Source organism: Denticeps clupeoides, chromosome 18 (genome assembly GCF_900700375.1).
Source record: "Denticeps clupeoides chromosome 18, fDenClu1.1, whole genome shotgun sequence".
In the NCBI taxonomy this organism is placed as follows: Eukaryota; Metazoa; Chordata; class Actinopteri; order Clupeiformes; family Denticipitidae; genus Denticeps; species Denticeps clupeoides.
This window is the reverse complement of record NC_041724.1, coordinates 2,135,215-2,153,560: the sequence shown is the minus strand read 5'-3', so window position 1 is coordinate 2,153,560 and position 18,346 is coordinate 2,135,215. Positions and strand designations below refer to the sequence as shown.

The 18,346-nt window shown below is 44.6% G+C and overlaps 2 protein-coding genes across 2 annotated transcripts; one reads left to right on the top strand and one right to left on the bottom strand.

Annotated features, from left to right (window-relative positions):
* The first annotated feature begins 5,824 nt into the window (after nt 1-5,824).
* clnk (cytokine dependent hematopoietic cell linker) lies at nt 5,825-12,337 on the top strand. Its single transcript, XM_028960813.1, has 16 exons — nt 5,825-6,261; nt 7,845-8,115; nt 8,784-8,830; nt 8,920-8,965; nt 9,062-9,124; nt 9,239-9,273; nt 9,393-9,412; nt 9,529-9,660; nt 9,765-9,777; nt 9,871-9,895; nt 10,037-10,112; nt 10,202-10,230; nt 10,313-10,389; nt 10,476-10,553; nt 11,247-11,402; nt 11,696-12,337. Exons 2-16 carry the CDS (start codon nt 7,950-7,952, stop codon nt 11,882-11,884), a joined length of 1,152 nt encoding a protein of 383 aa, XP_028816646.1. The 5' UTR covers nt 5,825-6,261; nt 7,845-7,949; the 3' UTR covers nt 11,885-12,337.
* On the bottom strand, nt 11,951-18,240 carry znf518b (zinc finger protein 518B). Its single transcript, XM_028960812.1, has 2 exons — nt 18,104-18,240; nt 11,951-15,938 (listed from the first exon to the last, which is right to left on the bottom strand). The coding sequence occupies exon 2, from the start codon at nt 15,855-15,857 to the stop codon at nt 12,843-12,845; it is 3,015 nt and encodes a 1,004-aa protein (XP_028816645.1). The 5' UTR covers nt 15,858-15,938; nt 18,104-18,240; the 3' UTR covers nt 11,951-12,842.
* Between the last annotated feature and the right edge of the window lie 106 nt (nt 18,241-18,346).

Sequence of the window (18,346 nt, the reverse complement as noted above, 5' to 3'; positions counted from 1 at the left end):
ACATTGTCCAGAATGTCACGTAGCTTCCATCACCTTGTCTTCTACCCATAATGCATCCTGGTGCTGACTTCTTTCAGACCACGAGTTACTAGATATTCGACTTTTGGCATCCTCTGCACGTCATTTAAAAGCCACAGAGAATTTACAATGCACCGGCGGTCTGAGAACTGAAGATGTGGTCCTGGTCATGTCAGAAACAAGATTCTGTCAGCATCTGGGATGGCATGTAAGTGTGGTGGGGGACCATTGGGGTCTATGCTGCCATTACCTGGTGCCGCTTCTGTTCAACAGGAAGAGTGGTAAATGGAGATGAAATTTTAGCCCATTGTGTGTTTGTGTGTAGGCAACATGTCGGAACTTCCGTCTGCCCGGTGAAGACCATGCCCTGGGGGAGCTCGGACGCACCTCTGTTAGCACAAGGAAAGCCGCCGCTGCCCCGCCGATTGTTATGCAGCGAACCGCATCGCCGGAGAAATGGATTTGCTGGTCCTGCCCTCCGTTAAAGGACTGAAGGTCGACCTGCGCCTCGGAGACGCCGCAGGCTGCTTTCAATTCTGCCGGAGCCCCAGCGTCAGAAGGAGCATTGATAGAAAATCCCTCAAATCAAAGCCGTCCAGAGCTCAGGAGCCTTTAAACGAGCAGAGATTTTAAAAAAAATATATATTCTCCCCCAGTGTAGATGGTTCGGCCACTCACTGGAAAATACCAATCGATTTGCCATAATTCATTTGGACGGTCTGTTGCCATAGATAATATCCACAAAACGTCTATTGGTCAAGATGGTCAACCGAGGCGTCACTACAACCTAATGGCTTTAAATTTCAGTGACAGTGTTGTGAAGTGCCGTTGCTGGGGCCTCCTGCTGTTTAATGCAAATCATCCCAAAGGCATCCGGTAAGATATACAATTTAACAAGGTAACGTATATTGTAATTAACAGACTATGGTTGCCTAGCAACATATGAGTAAGGGCCACACAAAGCCCCCGTAGACTCACGTAAATGCGAAACCCAGTGTGTGATGCTCGCTGTTGCCAAGTCAGGTTTTAGAAGAGGAAGTAACCCTTTGTTTTTGCAAATGAAGGAGATTCATTTGATGTTTGAGTATTATGTAACCAAATTTGAAATTTGGTTACATAAAAAAAAAAAAACATTAATGCATAATTCTAAAGTAAATTATAGTACATTATGCAATGTATTTATATACTGTGTGTGATTGTATAAGTATGCGCATGTAAGTATATATTTGAATTAATGAGTCTGTGCTCATTATAATCTGTACTCGGGATCCATGTATCGGCAAATCTGCACTGACTCACATTTCTGTTTTGCTATAGATTAGCAGATACATAGAAATGATTTAATACGGTGAATTGTTGGCTAAGAAGCTCCTGTACCCTGAAGCTCATGCACTACCCTCCCGGTCCTGCCATGATATACATCGTTTCTAGAGCCACTTAGCACCACCTAGTGGTCGCACAGACACACCAACACACCCAATCAGACGAGCAGCGGCCGAACAAGTTGCTGAAACTGGCAGGCTGTGCCGGCTTTATGGGGGTCAGCTGGTAAACAAGTGAAGTGCCGCGGCATGCAGTTGGTCTCCCAGTGTTTAAATGACAGAGGACCTTCGGCGTCAGTGGACCTTCCAATAACAAGAACCACTCGCAGCGGCAGGCTTGTGCTGGAACGTTCCAGGCCCTGTTCTACTTTAAATAACTTATTACAACAGCGGTTCCTGAGGCCACGCTTCACGTTGACTTACTAAACATAGATGACACGTCAAAACAGCTGAGAGATCGGAGGCATTAAAACATCCAATACAAATATGGAGCAGGTGCAGGTGACACAAGGGACCGTTTTAGGTCCACACTCGATGTATTGAACCCCCACCCCCACCAGGAAGTCGTGTCGGTGTTTTTCCAGTAAAAAATATACATCCCCTTGTGACAACATAGGGGGATAAATTCAAGATCCGACCTATCGCCATTTCTAGCCACTGCAGGACCATAGACAGGCTAGAGGAACTCGTATGGATGTCAAACCATCTCACAAAGGGACATTTTCATGTCAGCGGACCTGTCTCCAGGGGGGACTGTCCCTGTAGCTGCTGATTGTGAGGCGCTCTGGATAAGGGCGTCTGATAAAATGCCATAAACGGAAATACTGAGACGGCATGATAAGGTCAATTAGAACCAACAAGGTAAATTGGATCCCAGTTAATCTGCAGCGGACAGCCGCTGTAAATGCACATCAGCGGTAGCACAGATAGCAAAAGAATTCCTAGGGGTTGTGATCACACTAAAACTGTGTGTGTGTGTGTGTGTGTGTGCGCTCGTCATTATGTGTTTTATATATGAATGAATGGCTGCTGCTCCTGCAGACGGAGACAGCCATGAGGATGAAATAAGCCTCCTTCGCAGGTGCTAATGGGAAGGAATTGCGTCCCGGGTGATGTAGTGTTCGGTTAACCCGAGGCTACGGCACAGAGGCGTGACCAGCCGGATAACTAGATCCCAGCGAGTTTGAACCCGTGTAATCGGCCTGCGCTAAGTTGAGGGTTTGGGTTTTTGTGCCACAGCCGGTGTGCGAGCGCCCCTGGCTCTGCTAAATGAGGTTAATGGCCATTTTTGTCACCGCAGCAGGCCGAGATGAGGTGGCGCGAAGTCCCCTGTCGCAACACGCACGTTGCCTCGGTCGCAGATAAAAATTTAAAAGAGCAGAGGATTCCTCGACTGCACGCCGACTTCAGCACGTCCCTCCACACCTGAGAAATGGTGGGGTGTACTTGGGGGACATTAGGACATTACTGGCTCGTCTTAGCTTCATTTCTACTAGTGTAATCAATCGCTAAAAAAAAAATATTTCACATTTTATTACGATTTCACGGCATGTATCAGAACGACTTGCTCAGGGACAAAATGGTCGAATTTCGCAACACTGGAATATTTGGAACGGGGTGACACGGAGCTGAGTTGTGGGTCCGGCGCTCTGCATCGCGACCAAATTCATCCATGAAAACTTCCATTATTGCCATTATTGGTCAGACACAACCCACCTTCAAGTGTCGAAACTTTGCAAAATCAACATCAACTTTGAAGGCATTAAAGTTTCTTTTTTTTAAACATAAAAATGTGCCAATAACAAGTGGAGTTTGAACCTTTGATTTTTTGGGAATGTACTGGAATAAAAAAATGGTCTATTCATTCTTGCACCTCTTTAGTTGTCTTGAATTGCATGATACGTGTGCTGAATGCTACTGAGGCAAGAACCATAGAAATAAAGGCTGAGTTGGCTTTACCGCAGAAGCCCCAACCTGTTTTTTTTTTTTTTTTTTTGCAAAAGAATCTTATTTGCATGAAAAATGTGTGGCGTGGTGCTGCCAGTGTTGTTAAATGCGTTATGCTTCACCCAGGATTAAAGCCCTTCTTAATGAAGCACTGCGCTACACTTTGATTTACTGCGCAGTAGATACGTGAGGGGCTCTAATCTGTCGTTTGTAGTAATGCTGCATTTGCAACCTCTTTTGTACTCGACGTATAGGTCGCCCAGCGCTGTTGTAGCTACCTAAAATATATAGTGCTTATTGGACATCATGCAACCATTGTGTATATGCTGCATGAACTGGATTAGAACATCAAATTTACGAATTGTGTGGAAAAAAAAAAAAAGAGATAAAAATAAGTAGGGCAAAACAAGTCCCACAGGAGTGTTAGTTTAATAACGCTGTGAAATAGGACGTCTGAGCAACGATAAGAACATGTTCTCTGCAGTACAGCAAGGATCTCACTGGAACGAACCATTAAATTAAATTCCGTTTCACATAATTCATCCCTTTTAATATACTGTACGCAGTTAAAGGTGTTAAGTGTTTAGTTAAAGGTGACATCGTGATGAAGGCAACGTGCGGTTCAGAAAAAGATCCTTCTTGCCGGACACCAGTCCACCCCCCTCCCTTCAGTGTGCGCGACCTTGATCGGATGTCCCCCTCAGATCCAAGCTGCTAATGCTGGCACCTATGGACACCGAGCGGCTATCACATCGGCGCCCTCCCCGGTGTCCACTGATCCTTATCACAAGGCCGCTTAAATTATTCAGACGGCGAGTATCAGTCGGCCTTATCAGAGGAACCCGCGCTTCCTTTTCCTTCTGTGTTCACACACATACACACACACACACACACACACACACACACACACACACCCCATGTGTCTTTAACTGGCTTCGTGGACTGCATTACTATCAGCCATGATTTGAGGAATAAGGCTAAATGTGACCTACGCAACCTGCATGATGACCTCATACTACACTTTTTCGGCTTACGTTAGCAATATTTTTGTAATTACAAATAATTACATTGTTTATCACACACAGAACACCGTCAGCACACAAAACGAACAACTTCATTTCACTTTCACAAAATGAAGTGGCTGTCCAGTGAATGACCTGTATTTCCTAAAAGTACGCGAACACCCATTCATTCCCGCTTCATCAAGTACACTGTAGAAGGGCGTCCCTCTCTGTATCACTCCTTCCCAAGGGTTCTTCCTTTTTTTTTTTCTCTCTCCTAGAGTTTTTTTTTCTGTGGAGTTTTTCCTTGTGTGCAGAAGGGTCAAGTGTGGGGCGTGTCAACTGTAGGGCCTGTCAAAGCCCATTGAGACATACTGTATGTGATTATGGGCTATATAAGAAATAAATGTAGAACATTTCCGACAACAAGAGGGCAACAAAAAACTTCATCTTTTCTATGTAACCTATATTACAAACCAGACAGTGCCATCTAGTGGTGCTTCCCTAAATATCAAGTAGTCTTCGCAACCTAGATTTACTTTACTTTACTTTACTTTACATGGCAGACGCTTTTATTCAAAGCAACTTACAAGAGGAAGACACCAGCAATTCTCATTCGGTTTCAATAGATTGTGAGTCAAAAAACAAAGAGCCCTGATAAGGCCGAACTTGTCAGGAATAGAACATGCAGGGGAATTAAGTGCTACTGTATGCGTATGTGTGTGTGTGTGTGTGTGTGTGTGTGTGTGTGTGTGTGTGTGAGTGTGTGTGTGTTAGACACGTCTGAAATACTTTTTGCACAAGTGAGTTTCTGCTTCTTAAAGGTGGTGGTAGTCTCGGCTAGTCGAATGGAGCAGGGCGAGATGTTCCACCAGCCGGGGACAACACAGGAGAACAGAGTCGATTCGGATCGGGTTCATTTGTATATTTAAGCATTTTTATTATTATCTGAAAAAAGTGCTGGTGTGTAAATAATAACAGGAGATCTCAGCACATCTGATAATAAAGATCTAGACTGTTCTGATGCTTTGGCACATATGAGCTTTATAGAGTGAGGTTCTATAACTTTTTTTTTGTTTGTTTTTTTAATTAGAATAATTAAATATTTTACTCGTATTTATACGATTTTGCCATTTTACACTGTTTAATTTAAACTGCCATTTGGACAGTATTCTTCTGTCAGAGATTTCAGAATATGTCAACCATGATATTTAAATGCTGCAATGGCTTGTGGTGATTGAGGGACAAAAATAGGACTTTATCAGTTTAACATTTACTTTCTGACAACAACAGTCCTGCTAAATTATGATGTGTTAAGAGCTGACGAGGCTCTGGAAGATACTGTATGTCATATTCACCAATTTTCACAGGTCAGCTTGCACAGCTGTCCAACGTGGTGAGACTTGGTGGGGGGAGGGAACTGTGAGCCCTGGTTTGAGAAGCATGCGAAAATGGAACGTTCCAAATGCGTCCTTCACTGGTGCATTTCGCGATGCGCAAGGCGCTGAAGATCACAGCAGCCGGGTCCTTCCTGAAGGCCTTTCGGTCGGTGACATTCTCTCGCTTCTTCTCCCCTGAGGCCGGAGAGAAGAGCGATGCTCGGCCAGTAACCCAAACCTTCTCCCTGGAGAGCAGACCTTGAGGACAAGCGGTATCAGATGAGATGCGGAAAACTGACAAGGCACAGAGATTGAAGCGATGGGAGTAAGGCGAGCGGGACATCCGAGGCGCGGCAGAAGCCGGTGTGCGCAGGTCGGGCCGATACACATCGGTGAAAAATATGAGTGGGCTGATGGTAATCACACACAGGAAGTGACTGCACGCCACGGCAAGGAAACCGCAAGAGAGAGGCTGACCTTACTAGAACTGAGCGCCGCCGACGCGAGAAGCTGGGCTCATGGAGCGGTAAATGCTCCCATGGTACACCTGTTCTCAGGGTCACGGCTGCCAACTCGACCTCTCGCAACCAAGAGGTAAGGCATTCGGGTTCGCAAAGGCGATTTTTAAACTTTGCATCTTTCACCATCTAAAATCGTCATCAGGGCGTTTGAAAAAACTGAAAAATCCTTAAATTTGATATCCGTCGGTACTGTAATATTAATATTATTTATAATGCAATATTATTTAAAGTAAAGTGTGTGTCGATAAACAGAGCGATAGATGCTCTCGTTGATCTAGAAGGATCTCTACATCAAGATGTCAGAAATTCGAAAATTACGTTTTTTTTTTTTTTTCTCCTCTCATGCAAAACATTGTAATGTTTTCACGTTACAAAATGAACGTGGCCGCAAAGAAGGTTCCAGAGTACAGGATTCTGTACAAAATAATAAATACATTTACAACGACGCTGAGCTTATATTTCACTGTTGTACAACCTCACAAAAAATTGGCGGAAACTGGGTAAAATAATCACTTATGTAAGTTTAAATTTTCAAAAAATCGTGAGGCTTTGGCCTCCATCCGTCCATCTTTTTGCAGTTATTTTCTTTTCAAGGTGAGCTCCTCTGTCAACAGGTAGCATCAGTTTTTCATCAGGTCCTCCTGGTTCTCGTGACATTACTACTTCTGTCTTTTTTTATTGGGGGGTTGTTGGCACAGTGCTGAACCTCAGGTGAAATTCACACATTTACTTGACTGATGAGTAGAGCGTGAGTTAGTTTAATCGATCCGTTTTTGAACAAAGACTCAGGAGTGTGGGGTACACACGGGTGCAGACCCCCCTTTTGAGACCTATGATCTCTTACACAAGTGTTGAGACAGGAAGCATGTCTCGCTGAGGCCTGCTGCTAAATTTAAACTGGTGGGCTCATCTGCGCTTGCAGAGGAAAAAAGTACTTCATGGTCACCGGTGCTCCTGTTGACAAGACACACCGTGCCGCCTGTCTTAGTAACAAACTAAAACTCAGACCAGCAAATTACAGGACGATTACAGGCGTAAAAAAAATTCCACAAGACTGTGCGTGTTTCTCGTCATTCTTACAGTTCATAGGATCTCAATCACAGATGGTCCTTCAAACACCAGGAAGTCATCTATCACTAACTATTTAATTTGAGCTGAATTTGTAAAAATTACTGAAACAACTAAATTCATGCTGGACCAGAATTATGATGTGCGGCCCTTTGCACACCGGTTTTAGACTGGCGGTCCTGTTTTCATATAAAAATTTAGGAGATACCTCGACTTTGCTGAACCGATGGTCCAGTGACATACCAGAATATGTTCCAGTGGCGACCTGTATATTTCTGACATGTTCTTTTTTTCACTGTTGCTTTGCTGTAAAGACTAAAAGATGTGATGGATGAATGGATGGATGGGCTTTATCAAAGCATTGGAGAACATTGTGGGGTGTTCTGATGTCTGTAAAGACTGAAGAGTGTCAATGGGTCATATTTCTTATATATTTTAATTAAAGATTGCTGTATTGTACATCATTATTGTCATTATAATACTGTCAGAAGAAGCAATAATTATTACTGTTGATTAACCATTACTGGTCTTGTACTGCTCAGAGTGAGACTGAAGGTCTGATAAATGGTCTCTGGTCTCCTCTGTCAGGCTGACAGGCTGGGCGCAGTAATGCGTCTGTGATGGCCGTGGTGTGCTCGACTTACTCGGCTGGACCCCCGATCGCCTCGCGACTTTCCCTCCTGAAAACGTATTATGGCTCATAAACACCAGGACCCCAGGGGCGAGCGGAGCAGACACCGCCATGATCCCCCCGAAGCCCTGGATGAGGACGAGTACCACATCCCAGACGGCGGGTGTGATGGGGAGTCGGCCCTCATCCAGCCGGCCAGACCGAGCTGCAGCCAATCTGAATACGTTGGTGGGTCACATTCCAAACCCTCAAAAAATCCATGAACAGTCACGCAAAAAATATGGCCCCGTAACAGAAGGTTGAGCAGACTGACTTCACTCACCTTTTTCAATATTTTATCTGGATTTTAGGTCAAAACGCTGAATTCAGTAGTTGAGGATGATTTCTCTGTTGTGGCCTGCTGTGGGTTTTATGGATTTTAGAATTTAGAATTTGTCGAAAAGCAGATGTGGCCTTTGTCAAGATGTTTCTCCTCTTATTCTCCTCTCATTTCCTCTTTTTTTGTTTTGTTTTGTTCACCAAACCATAGCGGAGCAAAAGAAACGAAGCTGGGCTTTACGAGCCTATAAAGTTGGGGCCAGAATTAAAAAAACCATCAGACGCGAGCGCCATCTAGTGTTATAATGTAGAACTACAGAACAAGTCATGTTCGCAGGAGTTCCTGAAAGTGCAGAGTCAGCTTCTGTTTATCTAGTGCAAATAGCAACGTAAAATATTCTACAGAAAATCAAGCTTTTAATTTCCTAATACGATGGAAATTTAAAGAAAAAAGCCAGATCTTAGAGAGAGAGAGACAGCATTAGAATTTACTCTAAAATGAATGGGATTATTTCTTTTCCACTCCTATTAGAAAGCACCTATGCCATTAAATTATTTAGATTCTCTTTGCTTTGAAGACAGGAGTCGTCCAAGAATGGCACGCGGTTTCTATGCTGTGGACTGTGTAAGTGACGGTGGAGAAAAACATTAAAATAATTTAATTACATGAACGATTTGAATTAATTACATGAATTATACTGTTGTCACTTTCAGAACCTCTCAAAAGCTCTGCCCAGTATTCCCATAAGAGCAAATCAAGGTAATCCAGCCACAACGCATCTGAAATGGGTCGTATGTTTCGTTTCGGGAATATTCCAATCAAAAGAATGCATTTGGGATACAATGTGCCATGCAGGGCCTGCTGTGAACAGGAACCTGAAGCCGGGGAGGCAGGCGAGGGGCCGCACGGGCCCCGCAGGTGACTTCCTCGTATTTCATATTTCTCAGTCATGATTTTTCAAACGCAGCTCCAAAATCTGACCTACTGTGTAGATAAAATCTATAAAGACCGAGAAATGCATTACATTCACAGATGAAAAGCCTCATGGGAAAAAATCTGAAAATCAGGTAACGTTGCAAGTCAACAAATTATTTTTTTTTTTTATTAGAAATTGCTTCATTGGTTTGCTGGTTCTCAAATAATCTACAATTCTCAACAAAACATTTTGCTTTTATATATTTTTCAGACTTTCAGGACTCCACCGAGGTAAATTCTGTAAAAGCCGACCAGTGTTAACTTCTATTTTACTGCACTGTTTGTTTGGAATTAACGCGTCGGGTGTTAAATGAAATAAAGGCACCGAGTTGATGTGATCGTTTTAGGCCTCGTAAGAACATCCCAGTGCAGCCAGGGCAGCAGGTCACAGCAGCAGGGCGTCGTCCACCCAGACCTGCCACGCCCACTCTGTTCGCCACGGAGACCCGTGATGCCAACACGAGGCCGTCCTGGGCAGAGTGAGCTCATCTCAGCCGTACCACATTTCTCCCAAAAACGTTAAACTGCCACATTTATTTATGTATCCATTTTCTCCATCCGTTCCACCTTTCTCTTGTTTCAGAAAGCAACTAAATGTAAGTATTCTTTTTTCATTTCATGTCTTTTAGGACATTTATTACGTTGACTTATCATACAGAAAATACTGCATTATGTGGTTTTATTTGCAGGCAAAGAGCAACAGAGCTTCTCATGGTGAGTTCTGATCCTAGTCTACATTGACAGTAAACCTGCATTATGTCTTAAAAAAATACCCATGCATGTTTAAACACAGGATGAATACACATTAAGTACACATTATACTGACATCGTCTTGGTTTTTATTGCATTTGCAAGAATCTCGGAATGGCAGATCTCATCCGAACCACAGATATTCTTTAGACCTGGAATCTCAGGAGCTGATGGAAGCAAGGTACTGCATGGATGTTAAATTTGACATTGATATTATTCACATCTGCATTTTTATATATACAATACACATCTACCATAATCCTTCCCCAGTCATTCTCATCGAAAGGAGAGCACAGCAGGTATTTCCTCTTCCATATTTTAGCTGACAGATGACAAGTACCCACAATGCAATGTCTCTGGTTTGCCATTTGAAACTTTCAGACATGCATAATGAATGGCCGCAGGTTAAAGCCGACATGGAGCACCGAAGCTATCGCCCACAGGAGCGGCCTATTGAGGTAAACGGGACACGTGCATTTATTAAAAATGAATAATGCGACTCTGCATTCTCACAACGCCTGCATGTTCTGTTGCTGAATTGTAGACTTCAGACAGAGCGGACTGGTACGTTGGTGCCTTTGCTCGGGTTGAAGCGGAGCATGCGCTTCATTTGGTCAACACGGTACGGCTACGTCGTGATCATTCCTTCTAAAACCATTCAATCCCTGACCCGACTGACCTGATCATATTGAGCCCAGGTCCTACAGAACCAAACCGTGGACCCTAATGATCCTATTAAAAGAACCAAAACAAATTGTTCTTGTCTGATAGCAGTAAAAAAAAAGAATTCACATTTTAAGACAAAATGAAATGTCTTTGCCTTGACGAGTAAAAACAATGTTTGCATGCAAGGAAAGTCGGATGCATTTCTGCACTGAGCAAAATGTTTAAAAAAAAAGAATTAATTTATTTTTATCCGAAAGCAGATGCACGTAAGCACGTATGAGCGAAGTCATTTGGCAGAGTTTGTGATTAATGAATGCGTTACAAGATTATCACCTTACGATGCAAATTGTGTAGAATTTCTTCATTTCAAGGGCTGAAAAGCACACAGAGATTTACATATCAAATTAAATATTTTAATCCACCAGTAAAATTAAACAAATTACGAACAATTTCTTCATGCTTAATTGAACACAGAGGCATTTTGCAAAAGTACACAAAATTAAAAAAGTACACACACACACACACACACACATATATATATAAATATAACTATCCACATGTTTTAAGAAATGTGTTTTTTTTTTTTATTAAATCAGCACACAAAATCCTCAACGCTGGAATAAACATGAATCCGTTCGTTCTTCAACAGGAGGGCGCGTTTCTAGTGCGGGACTGCTCCAAGAGCACAGCCCGAGAACCGTACGTCCTTGTGGTGTTTTATGACAACCGGGTATTCAACATCCAGATCCGTTTTGATCAGAGCACTCAGAAGTACAGCCTCGGGACGGGCCTACGGACGCATGATGTAAGTGGACTTTTCAGAAGAGACAGGAAATGACTTGAACATGTCCTGGTAAAGCTCCAGTCCAACACTAGGTGCATATTGATGCGGTGTGTTGGACCTATTTCAATTATCACGAAAGCAAAAAAATGTATTATAATTTAACATAATTAAATTTAACACCCCTCCACCGAATCCAGAAAAATATTAGAGGAAGAGGGGCAGATCATCCAGGACCAGACTGAGAATGCCAAGTCATTATGAATACAAATATGCTTTATCTATGCATCAGTGTCCTTTTCTTTTTCTACCTACAGACATTTGACAGTGTAGCAGACATCATTAAATTCCATTCCATCTTCCCGGTCATCCTGATTGATGGCAGGAACCCGCGCAACGACCAACAGAAAAGAAATTGCGTTCTCATGTATCCAGTCACCAGAAAGGACATGTTTCACCTGCTTCTGTCGCAGGAACCCAGCCATCTGATGGGTCATTCTGAATGAGTAAAATAATATTGCAGAGTGGAATGTCTCTCACACACACACACACACACACACAAAAAAGCAGGATTGCCAAAAAAAAAGTTTAATAGTGTTTATACCAAAGGCAGTACAATACACATACACATATTTATATATATATATATATATATATACACCAACATGTAAAAAATATATACAACAGTCAGAAAATTGTGACCTACTATTGATCATTGTAAAGAAACAATGTATAAACATGACAAAATACAATCAGTAGTTCTGGAGAATACTAAAAAGCTGTACAATCTTTCCTGAACAGTGGACTTCGAGTAGCGTGGAGTAACACACGAACGCATACGGGACTCCATAGTACACAACAGACAAATGCACAATGACCGGGGTAGACTTAGGAAATATTAGCTGGACGTCTGAATGCCCGGCTTTGGCACCGTATGAGCTAATAAATAAAAAAAGTTGCCTTCTGTCGTCCTTCATTCTCCCTCGCATCTAGAAGACCTCAGATCCTGATGAACAGCGAAGTCTGTGTACAAAACACTTCCCATTGACATTAAAAACATTCATTCTGTTCAGATGTAATATCACTCAGGTGTGAATTTCTTTTTTTAAATAATGGGGGATCTTTAGAAAATCAACTAGGGATATGATTTTTCAACCTATTGCACGTTGAATATGAGTGTCTACAGACTTCTCTAAAAACACTGGATGTGTCCACAAATGTAAGCACATCCTAAAAAACTATAATACTAATAATAATAAAAATAAACCAAGAATATGCCATTCTGACACGACTTTTAAGAAAATAGTACATTTTGATTTATTTTACAACAAAAGGAAAGATTCGCAAAGTTCGTAGAGTTCAAGACACTTTTAATAGTCCCATTGGCTTCCTTCCCACGTCCTCTCACTGTTTAAGTAGCGTCACTTGTCACACAAGGTGAAAAAAATTAAAAATAAAAAAAGGTCAAAGTTTGTTCGTGGAAAAAGCTTGGTTGATCCCTTTGGCGATCAATTCAGTCACCTGGTATTTATTGCCCTGCACTTTCTTCAAGGTCATTTTTAAGGAGGGAGAAATGCTCGCGATTCCCGGTGCAGCCCGCGGTGTCGCCTTCGGCAGCAGAATGCGTAATGGGGACATGGGGAGGGCCAAACCTTCCGTTGGACGTGACTCTGAGCGGATCCTGGGGTTCAGCGGGTTCGGATGATTGAGAACCACAACTGGCTGGTTGGGACCCGGCTGCTTAACCAACTGGTCATCTTTTAGGGGCGTCAGCCAAAGCCTTCCAGTGTTGCGAGGAGCACCTGTACCCCGAGGAACCTCCATCGCCAGTGGCGTCCTGCCCATCTTCACGGCCTTCTCCTTCTTTCTCCTCTTTTTTGCCTGTCCGCTTGGCTCTGTGATTTCCAACCTCAGAGCCTCAAAGACCCCAGGGCCGGTGCGGTTCTCCGCCTCGGACAGCTTCCTCTTCAGGGTAAGTTTGAGCGCGGTCTGAAACACGACAGGGGGGGCGGACATGTTCTCCTTGTTTGATGAGCACGAGAGGACCGGCCTTGCAGTCACGTTTAAGTCGCCGGTATCATCTGCCGGTTTCTGGGGTATTTTGTTAGTGTCGGGGTTCACCAGGCACTCTATGTTAGAAATCCTAACCAAAGTTACTTTAGGGTTACGTACAAACAGGTGTTGATAGGATGTGGGCTTTGTTTGGCTGGTAGGTGCTTTGGTGGCTTCTCCATACAAATCCGAATTCTCTGGCTCGGCTTTTGCAAAATCCGTAATGGTCGCAACAGTTCTTGTGGGAGGGTCTTGTGCAAGCTCTTCATTCTGAGGGTGCCCGGGCAGATGTGAACGGCTGCTGTCTGGCGTATTCGTTGCGGACTCCGTAAAACGGCCTGCCTTTTCCACCACCACACCTCCTCCGGTCGTGGCCTCAAGCTCGGTGCCTTTCCCTTGCTCCACCTCATTCCCAACGGTACCGTGTAAAGGCAACTTAGCCGGAAGGAAGCAACTCAAAGCCTCTTCTGTAGATCCCAGTGAGAACACTGATAAAATTACTGGCAAACTTTCAGGTGCAGGTTCTTCGCCAGTTACTCTGACCTGGTGACATTCTGCTGGCATTGGAGCTGTGGGGTCCGTTTCACTACCTTTAATGCCAGGAAATTTAGACTGAGAGGTCTGGACATGTTGACGCTCAGCCGGAGGTGCTTCATTATATTCCTTCTTGCATGTCACCAATGGACAGCTTCCCAGTGGGTCAGCATCTACAGATATTTGAGCAACAGCTCTCCTTTCCAGTTCTCTTGAAGTGATGTCATTCTCCTCTTTTATAACTACAGGCTTGTCAATCTGGGTGTCCGTACGTGGGCCAGGTTCAAATGATGCAGTTAACATCCTAGTTTTATTTGCTGTGCTTTGAGGAACTTCTTGGGGTGAATGTCTGTATGTGTTTGAACCCAGAGGTTTTGTCTGGTCTCTGTCAGTGGTAACCTTGCATGAAAACGTGGAGCTTTTCAAGGGACCCGTTGCAGCCGTTGGCACCGGATTCCCCAAAGACAACTGCGGCACTATTCTGAGCTGGAGTTCTTGGGCACCATTGACGTCCTTCACCTCAACTAGTTCAACCAAGCTGCCAGGGGGGATGTTCAGATCCTCTGGATATGAAACAAGCAAAGGCTTGTTGTGCTGAATTGGTTGGTTTGAAGGTTCTAAGACCTCCACCTGCACTGGCGGACACATGCCTGGTTTGACAGTCTGATCTGACGATGGTTTGGGCTGCAGTTCTGGCAAAACCTTACACTGACCGGATGCCAAAGTTGATTTATTTTCTCTGTTCACCATGTGACTGGCTGTGTTGTTGGGTCTTACTCCATTTGGAATCATCTGCTCTGTTTGGGTCTTGCGATTAGCAGAGCCTGCTTGAACCGGTGTGTTTGGGACCTTGCTAACGGACTGACCGAACATGCCTGCAAGGTACTTGCTCACAGCATCGTTGCGTGACTGAGGTTGCGCTTTCGGACAAGAACTGGCCTTACCCTCAACCAGCTGCTTGGCAGTTTTAGGATGAAAGCTTGAGGTCCCATTAGCGGCAATACCAGCTGGCCGTGGAAGGGGAAGTCCAGTCGGTGAGGCACTCGAGGATTGGCCCATGGCGTTCATAAACCGGTTTGCTGCATACCCCAAGGATGGACTCGCGTGAACAGTTGACGTAGCTGCATTTGACTGACTCATGGTACTGGGAACCCTACTAGGTGTAATACTGATCATTTGGCCTGAAACACAGGTAGGACTGCTAATGCAGGTGGCGACAGACTGATTTGGTGCGATATTTATGTACGGCGCAAAGTAACTTTTTTGAAGATTGTTGTGTGAAGCAACGCTAACCAACGTACTTGATGTGGTGCCAACCCTGTTTATGGGCTTGGGAACAGAATGGTTCATTGGGATGGGAACATTTGGCACGAGAGCGAGCATCTGACTGGACACACCGGCAGGTCTATTGGAAAGATCCACATATCCGTTGGTGTGCAGGGCCGCTGTAGAGCTCGACGAGCAAGTTCCCGTTCCACCGGTAAAATGGCTCTGATGTGGCTCTTCACCCAATTTCAGATCCTTGTGATGAACACGCTTGAGGTGTTTCACTATATAGTCTCTCCTCACCGCTCCATAGACACAATACGGACATCTGTAGGGAAAAGACCCAGAATGCTTCACTGCATGCCGCTGTGATTCCACTTTGGTGTACGAGACGTGGCTGCAGAGTGGGCAGGAGAAGGTCATCTCTGCATGCTGGGAAAGGTGTCGTTCGTACAGGTGGCTATGCTTGGTGGCAAAGCGACACTTGTTGCAGTAAAACTTCTCATTGACGTTCTTCACTGCCTTGGAAGGCGAAGGGTCCTTCTTGCCTCCCACATCCTCAGGAAGTTTAACAAACGAAATCAAGACGTTTTGTGGATACATGGTTGATGGGATCACTGCATGCATCCATTTATTCAGAGAGGCTTCCTTCCCCTCGGCGTGACCATATTAAAGGGGCTTCGAATCATGTTCCATTTATAAAATGGCCTGGGGGAGAAAAGAACAATGTGTTAATAAAAAATGACTTATGTTCCACAATTCACATTTATCTTGTTTCAATGTGTACGGACTACCGGTTGGAGAAACTTTTAATTTTAATTTAAGTGAAGTGACTGTCATTGTGAAGCACAGCACATGGCGCACACAATGAAATGTGCAGTCTGCTTTGGTGCCCGATGATCAGCTGTGGAGGAAAATTGCATGACCTGAACTTCTCACATGTTATTTGACCACAACATAAATAATTAGAAGACAACTGTGTATCTTATGCCTGACCCTGTTGATGCAAAAGCGGAACATAAGCTGATAAAAGGAAGGTTCTGTGACCTTGATGGGTGCCATCTGGGGTGAGCTTGTGTTTTGACATTGTATGTACCGTGGTATAAAAGCTGTGAACTGCTATCAGGGGAGGGGAGTTCTTCTTCCCCCCATGGCCATGGTAAATAAACTTGGAAAATCAATTCAGTTGACTTCTTTTATTGCAGCTCTCCAGACGGGAAATTTCCCACCACACAGCAGTGTGGGGACGGTGCTTTGCTCTGTGGCACCTTGGCGGTTCGGGATTCCAACCAATCACCTGATTACGGGACCACTTCCTTGCCCACTAGGCCACCACTGCCCCAAGAGCTCGGGGAAAGCCACGCAAACAACGGGAGAGCATGCAAACTTTGAAGACACAACCTTGGAGGTGTGGGGACACGCCGCTTACCGCCAGGCCATTGATTAAAATGAGTATGGATGTGACTAAGACTAATAAAAAAGTAAAATGACTCCACCAAGGCCTGTTTTAACCTGTTAACTACTAGACAAACCACTGAATTCATAACACGTTGTAGTAAAGTGAAGAGGTTACAGACCTGCAAATTTCTCTCTCAAAAAAAAAACAAAAAGAAAAAAAAAAACCAAGACAACAGAACAAGTTTAACGCGGTTTGGCGTTTACTGCCGGAGCATGGCACGCATGGCTAAAGGTCATTCGATTTATTGAGTGATTTTTGGATAAAAGTGTTTGCCTGTATTGGATCCGGTCTGACAACAGAATTTCCTGCCGCGTGCGCATAAACGTTGGGAATTTGCACCAGATCTTTGGTGCGCCAATGTTCCCTGGCAGTGGTTGTGAAACTATTCATTGTTCCCTTTTTGGCTGTGTTAACATTGCTCACAGTATATTAAGAACTGACATATGCAACTGTGCTTTCATGATCAACAGTGTAGTAGTTTTGAGAAAAAAGTATATATAACTCTAATGGCCTTACCAAATATATTACACACACACACACACACACACACACACACACAGTACAGGCCAAAAGTTTGGACACACCTTCTCATTCAACGTGTTTTCTTTATCTTCATGACCATTTACGTTGGTAGATTCTCACTGAAGGCATCAAAACTATGAATGAACACATGTGGGGTTATGTACTTAACAAAAAGTGGAGACCTGACCTCCACAGTCACCGGACCTGAACCCAATCCAGATGGTTTGGGGTGAGCTGGACCAACAAGTGCTAAACACCTCTGGGAACTCCTTCAAGACTGTTGGAGAAGCATTTCAGGTGACGACCTCTTGAAGCTCATCGAGAGAATGCCAAGAGTGTGTAAAGCAGTAATCAGAGCAAAGAAACTAGAATATAAAACATGTTTTCACTTATTTCACCTTTTTTTGTTAAGTACATAACTCCACGTGTTCATTCATAGTTTTGATGCCTTCAGTGAGAATCTACCAACGTAAATGGTCATGAAGATAAAGAAAACAGGTTGAATGAGAAGGTGCGTCCAAACTTTTGTACTGTATATCTGGCATGCACAGACTGATTTTTTTTTACTAATGTTCACACCCCTCCCCGCAGTCTGGCGCACCTCCCGTGCACTAAAGAGTTAACCGGGGGGGGGGGGGATCTGTTTACATGGCCCGTGCGCCATTGCTACCACATGCACGACACCCACAGCGACACAGGGGACCGTGGAGTGGGGGGGAGCATGCATCGGCGCGGTGATTGAATTAGGGGGTGCGCCATGGGACCCGTGACTGGGACGAGCGCCCGCCCCCGCGCAGCTGACCGCCATGTCGCCACCACTGAACCCCTTTCCATGCAACAAAGGAGCGGAGGGGGGGGGGGGCGCAGAAAAAAAGGGGACCTCGCGTCTCACCTCGCCGGAGCCACGGCGCTTCCTTCCGGGCAGGCCACCTCCACGCAACCCGCGACGATCCCCGCCGTCGCGTCTTCGCGGCCGCGGCGCGACACAAAACGCTTCGCGGACGCCACCGTCGGGCGCGTCTGGCCGCGTGACGTCACGGCGAGCGGCGCACCTGATTGGCTGTCTACAGCGGGCCGCAGTAGATCTCTACCCTGCGCCGGAGGGCCGGTCTTAGCCCGTTCTAACTCGCCGTTC

Coding starts and splice junctions, on each gene's coding strand:
- znf518b (XM_028960812.1), bottom strand. CDS start 15,857: ATGCATGCAGTGATCCCATCAACCATGTATCCACAAAACGTCTTGATT.
- clnk (XM_028960813.1), top strand. CDS start 7,950: ATGGCTCATAAACACCAGGACCCCAGGGGCGAGCGGAGCAGACACCGC. Junction 8,831..8,919: donor GTTTCTATGCTGTGGACTGT/GTAAGTGACGGT, acceptor TGTCACTTTCAG/AACCTCTCAAAAGCTCTGCC. Junction 8,966..9,061: donor TCCCATAAGAGCAAATCAAG/GTAATCCAGCCA, acceptor TGTGCCATGCAG/GGCCTGCTGTGAACAGGAAC.